General features: G+C 44.1%; 1 protein-coding gene across 6 annotated transcripts in view; it reads right to left on the bottom strand.

Annotated features, from left to right (window-relative positions):
• Positions 1 to 5,184: 5,184 nt before the first annotated feature.
• Positions 5,185 to 6,399, bottom strand: part of LOC123051970 (zingipain-2) — a 15,737-nt gene continuing 14,522 nt past the window's right edge. For 4 of the 6 annotated variants that reach the window (XM_044474986.1, XM_044474987.1, XM_044474985.1 and 1 more), the window contains 2 exons: positions 5,936 to 6,198; positions 5,185 to 5,602 (listed from right to left, as the gene is read on the bottom strand). In XM_044474986.1, the coding sequence (XP_044330921.1) occupies positions 5,497 to 5,602; positions 5,936 to 6,198 (369 nt within the window). In that variant the 3' untranslated portion in view covers positions 5,185 to 5,496. Of the gene's footprint in view, positions 5,603 to 5,914; positions 6,199 to 6,399 lie in introns of all 6 variants that reach the window. The other 2 variants (XM_044474989.1, XM_044474990.1) reach the window with 2 other exon arrangements.

The raw sequence follows: 6,399 nt of genomic DNA, 5'->3' as shown, positions 1-6,399 counted from the left end.
GATTTCTAGAAACAAAATTCAATCCCGCATAAAAAAATGTATGATCATCCACAAACTTAAGCCATGAGTAGGGCAATTTCCTATCATTAGTTTTGTCCTCTCCCAAGATTGCGCAACATGTTCGTGATCAAGTTGCTTAAAATTCATAATATGATTTCTAAGAGAAATAATTTTCACGGGAGTAAATACTTGGTAATAGAAGCATCTTTACACCTATCCCAAGAATCAATATTATTTCGCCGTAAAGATGAAAACCAAGTTTTAGCACGATCTCGTAGTGAGAACTGAAATAATTTTAATTTGACAATATCATTATCCACATATTTTTTCTTTTGCATATCACACAATTCAACGTAAGTGTTAAGATGGGATGTCGCATCTTCACTAGAACTACCGGAAATTGTTCTTACGTAACAAGATTTAACAAAGTAGCATTCATATCACAAGACTCTGCACTAGTGGCAGGAGGAGCAATCAGAGTACTAATAAAATCATTATTATTAGTATAAAAAATCACACATTTTGTACTTTCTTGAGACATCACAGCAAAGTAAGCAAACAAACACACAAGCAAAAAGGCAAACGGAAAATATTTTTGTGTTTATGTGAAAACGTTTTAGAAGTGGGGGAGATGAAAACAAGAGGCAAATGGCAAATAAAGTAAATGTAAGGAGATGAAATTTTATGTGATGGTACTTGATATATGTTGATGATGTCTCCCAGGCAACGGCACCAGAAATTCTTCCTGCTACTTTCGAGTCGCGTTGTGATTTCCTCGAAGAGGAAAGGATGATGAAGTATAGTAGAGATAAGCATTTCCCTCAGTTGAGAACCTAGGTTATCAATCTAGTAGAAGAATCACACAACACCACGTTAGCAGCACCTACACAAAAATAACAAATACTTACACCCAACGCGAACAAGGGGTTGTCAATCCCTCGACGATTAATTGCAAGGATCAAATCTCGTAGTGATAGATAGATTAAACAAAAACAAAAATATAAAATAAAGAAAATAAAATTGCAGCAAGGTATTTTTGGATACAAATACATGTCTTGTTCCCATAGTTTTATCCTTAATGGCACAAATGCAAATACATTTCTTGTCCCTTTCTGTCACTGGGATATAGATCACCGCAAGATTGAACCCATCACAAAGCACCTCTCCCATTGCAAGAACAATCAATCTAGTTGGTCAAACCAAATCAATAGATCAGAGAGAAATACAAAGCTATAATAATCATGCATAAAAGAGTTCACAGAAGACTCAAATAATAATTATAGGTAATCTGATCATAAACTCGCAATTCATCGGATCCCAACAAACACATCGCAAAAAAGGTTACATCAAATTGATCTCCAAGAACATCAAAGAGAATATTGTATTGAAGATAAAAGAGAGAGAAGAAGCTATCTAGCTACTAGCTATGGACCCGTAGGTCTGTGGTAAACTAGGCATACATCCTCGGAAGGGCGGTAAGATTGATGTAGAGCTCCTCCATGGACGATTCCCCCTTCGGCAGGGTACCGGAGAAGGCCTCTGGATGGGATATCTCGAGAACAGAAACTTGCGGCGGCGGAAAAAGTATTTCGGGTGGCTCTCTGATGTGAGGGGAATATTTGAGATTTATAGAGGTGGAATTAGGTCAAGAGGTGTCACGAGGGGCCCACAAGCCTAGGGGCGCGCCTCCAGAGCTTGTCACTCCCTCGTGACTCTTCAGGTCTCCTCTGAACCTTCTAGGGTCTCTTCTGGTCCAGAAAAAATAATCCAAAGTTTTTTCTCCGTTTGGACTCTGTTTGATATCGATTTCCTGAAAAGCCAAAAATAAGCAAAAAAACAACAACTCGCACTTGGTGCTAGGTTAATAGGTTAGTCCCAAAAATGAATATAATTGCATATAAATGCATAATAAACATCCAAGATTGATACTATAATAGCATGGAACAATAAAAAATTATAGATACTTTGGAGACATATCATCGGCAATCCCCCGGACTTTTCTGGTTCTCCGAATATCACTTCTCATATATAAATCTTTACCTCCTAACTATTCCATAGATCCGCGTGATGTCCCGAATCCCAGCTGGGACTCCGTACTAATTTCGGACTCACCATATGAATATCCCAATACTACCCTAACGCCACCGAACGTTAAGCATGCGACCCTGTGGGTTCGAGAATCATGTAGACATGACTGACACTCCTCTCTGGTCAATGACCAATAGCGAGACCTGGATGCCCATATTGGTTCCTACATATTCCACCAAGATTTTTACCAGTTGAACCACAATGTCAAGGATTCAGTTAATCTCGTATGCAGTTCCCTTTGTCCGGCGATATTTACTTGTCTGAGATTCGATCATCGCTATCTCCATACCTAGTTCAATCTCGTTACCAGAAAGTCTCTTTACTCGTTCCATAATACAAGATCTCATGACTAAACCCCCCCATTAGTCACATGCTTGCAAGCTTCTTGTGATGTTGTATTACCAAGAGGGCCTAGAGATATCTCTCTGCCACACGGAGCGACAAATTCCAGTCTGGATCCATGCAACCCAACAAATACCTTCGAAGATACCTGTAAAACACCTTTATGATCACCCAGTCACGAAGTGACGTTTTATAGCACACAAAGTATTCCTCCGGTATCCGGGAGTGGTATGATGTCATGGTCTAAGGAACAGATTCTTGACATTATGAAAGCTACGGTGAAATGAACTTAATGACACGATCATATGCTAAGCTTATGGTTGGATCTATCCATCACACCATTCTCCTAATGAGAGGATCATGTTATCAAATGACAACTCATGTCTATGGTTAGTAAAGCTTAATCGTCTTTGATCAACGAGCTAGTCTAGTAGAGGCTTACTATGGACACGGTGTTGTTTATGTATTCAAACATGTATTTAAGTTTCGGGTCAATACAATTCTAGCATGAATAGCAAACATTTACCATGAACAAGGAAATATGATAATAACTCATTCATTATTGCCTCTAGGGCATATTTCCAACACCATTTCGCGTTCGGCTCGACGCATTTCCGGCGCAAACTTTCACCCGGTTTGCGTCCACATGGACACCGAAAGGACGCCCACACGCCCGCTCCTCGTCTGCATCAGACCCGCATGTCGGTCGCACACCTACCTCCCACCGCCCAAATTTGAAGCCACACACGTGGGCGGACCCACTTGCCAACTACCCAGCCGCCCTGTCGTCATCCTTCTTATTGTGGAAGCCGTGGACTGGCCAGTCCACAGACTTCCACTTCCGAGCTTGCCTGCCTCCTCGAGCCCCGACACGAGCAAGCAAACTCTAGCCTACTCGTCGCTCTTCCACTTCCTCTCCTCCACCTCCTCGCCAGCGGCCATGGTGTGGCACTGGATCAGCAAGGGGAAGCACGACCAGGAGGTCGGGTCATCCTCCAGTCGCCACCGCTCCACCAGCTGCGCGCCGCCCGCGTTAGCATCTCACCGCCAACGGCCTCGTAGTCATACATCATCGCCAATGTCTGTCGACGCTATTAGGAGATGGCGACGCCACTCCCGTGGAGCGATGCCCACATCTCCAACAATTGGCATCTCTCCGCGGATCGGGTGCCCATCCCATCGGTCCCAGTGAGCGGCCGTGGCCGCTGTGAGGAGATCGACTGCCGCCGCGCCCGACTGCAACCGGATCTACTCTGCAACCGTAGGTACGCCGTAGATTCATCGGTGTGGGATACGTGGCTCTGCGACGAGCACGACCTGTGGCGGCAATTGTTTTTGTCGGTCGTCCTCTGAGCCGTGGCGGCCGCGCCCTGCCCGCCACACGTGTTCTCTTAGCCCGCCCCAGTCGCGGGGCGTGCGTGGCTGCGAGGCCTCATGCTGATGCCATCTCCCTCCCCGTCCCCGCCACCACCACCTCCCATGATCGACGAGGAGGAGGTGCAGCTCATGAGGCGGGTGATGGAGGACCCTGTCAACACCCACGGCGAACGCCAATGGGAGGGCCTCAAAACCCAGTTGGCCCTCTCCCGCGGCTGGCGACGTCGCCATCCTGGAGCTGGACATGGCCGTTAAGGAGGAGGTGAAGGAGGAACCCCCATCGTCGTGTGGAACCCGCGCTTGGTGAGCCAAAGGTGGACATGGTCGTCCACGCGTCGGAGATGGTCGACAGGGTGGGTGCCGAGCCATGGGCGCCAACGCCGCCACGGTCACCTGAGACATCCCCGCCACGGGAAGAGGTGGGTCGGCCAGGCAGCTACCGCCGTACGTCGACCTCACCATGGACGACGAGGAGGACGGCGGTGTGTGAAGACGATGGCGGCATCCAAGACGGCCACGACGGCGGCGGCAAATCTATCTTTTCTTTTTTATGTTCTTTAGTTTAATTTAAGTTTAAATGTGCGGCGGGACTAGTTTGAACAGTTTTAAGTTTATGTTAACATTTAATTATGTTTTATGTATGCTTTTTAAAATGTGCGGACGGCTTTTTTTTCAAACTCAAAGTCGGGCAAATTGTGACACGGCCGCCGGTTGGGTGCATTAGTACGTGGGCGACCGAAACCGGGCACGGCCGTTCGTCTTCCCGACCCAAACAGACAAAATCCAGACAAGACGCACGTTTGTTTGGGTCTTGCGTAGGAGTTGCCCCAACTATTCTGGCTGCAAAATAATGTAAAAAATAAATGAAAGGATGTAGATCAAAACTGTCGTGTTAGTTTTTTGACAATTCTAAGACTGTACTGCCTTCGAACTTTTGAATTAGGAAAAGTGCCCTACAACATATTGGGTCCAATCAAACCTCCTGTTGGGACAACACAATTTCAAGCAACAGATTAATATAGTGTTGTTGAGAATTGTGTTAACGGGTTACCGTCATATGACTAAAGAAAACGCATTACCGTCATATGACTAGAGAAAACACTTACGAACTACTCCCTCCATTCCGATTTACTCGTCGTGGTTTTAGTTCAAACGGAAGGAGTAGTACATAGCAACGCAGCATAGGCATGTATGAGCACCTCCTAGAATACACTTCTCGGCTCAAATTTGAATGCGCTCCTATAATGCATGCTGATGAAAAGGCCCCCTTCAATAAACATCTTAATCATCATAGCATTTTATGTTGTAGGGTAGCCACCTAAGATATGAGCTCTGCTGATGAAATATTCACAAGACAATAGATGAACATACTTCAGATTATAGAAACCACATTTCTTTTTACTTTAATGAAAGAGAAGCCTTTAGAATTCCATTATAGAAACCACATGGTCCAGATCATAAACAAACTACTAGCAAGGATCGACTCCCAGAATATTACAACCTGATCACGAAGGATCATACACTGCACCACATACCAAGCAGCAAAAACTCAGTCTACATAGGCCAAACCAAAGTCCAACTTTGCCAAAATGTGCCAACACAGGCCAAACCAGACTCCAACTTGAAACAAATGTCGAATTACGAGAGCTCCTAGCACATCGTATGAAATACTAGTGGTCCAATCCACAATCATGCATAAAGGTAACTAACAGTAATCCAGCACTTATCCACGGCCATAAACTTCGGCAAAAAGTGCTCTGTTATCTGTCTTGGCACCATTCGTTCAAGGAGATTTCTGTTAACCAAAAAAAACAGATTAGCAGCATAGACAAGCACTTGAATGGAGATATGCAGATGTATATCAATATGAAGCAACCAATATTACAAACTAATGTGTTATTGTATGTCAGAGTAGTATTATGCCACCAGGCGTCAAGCTTGGTAAGCTATCTCAAAAACAACAACCAAAATAGTAGTATTATGCCAATATGAGATTTTGAAAATCAAGAGTGGGAAGATCTTCCTTATTCTAGGTAGGCCTAATAAAGACGTAGTTAAAACATATTACTATCATTCTTTGGCCTAGATACATAAAATGTAAACGTACTAAGCAAAGACAGACGGACACCTCACCGTCCTGGACCAATAACAAGGGCAACTTTCTGTTCTCGTTCTGACAGTTGTGAAAGATGGATTTAGGGGGAGATAGGCCCTAGATAAAATTCCAATAGATCCATCAGAATTTGGCGATTTCCTCAGGATCCGACAAGCACCTTTAATGCCCCATGCCTCACTCCATGAATTCAGAAGTAGCCAAGAAGTGGCATTATATCCAATCAATAACATTGCATGATTTAAAATTCCATGGTCTACTGGGACATTCATAACGCCCTGAATCAGAGAAAAAGCAAAAGAAAACAAAGCATTAGGTAATAAACACATGCAACGGCATGGTTAGCGTACCAACCAAACAGGCCTACATGCAGATTCAAAGAAATGGCACATTAGATTTTCTCAAATTAATCTTCCATGGCCCTGATTTTATGCTTCAGTATTCAGACAATGAAAGTGATTCAAGAACAAAATCAGGCT

The sequence above is a fragment of the Triticum aestivum genome, chromosome 2D (genome assembly GCF_018294505.1).
Source record: "Triticum aestivum cultivar Chinese Spring chromosome 2D, IWGSC CS RefSeq v2.1, whole genome shotgun sequence".
In the NCBI taxonomy this organism is placed as follows: Eukaryota; Viridiplantae; Streptophyta; class Magnoliopsida; order Poales; family Poaceae; genus Triticum; species Triticum aestivum.
This window is presented reverse-complemented; position numbering and strand designations above follow the sequence as displayed.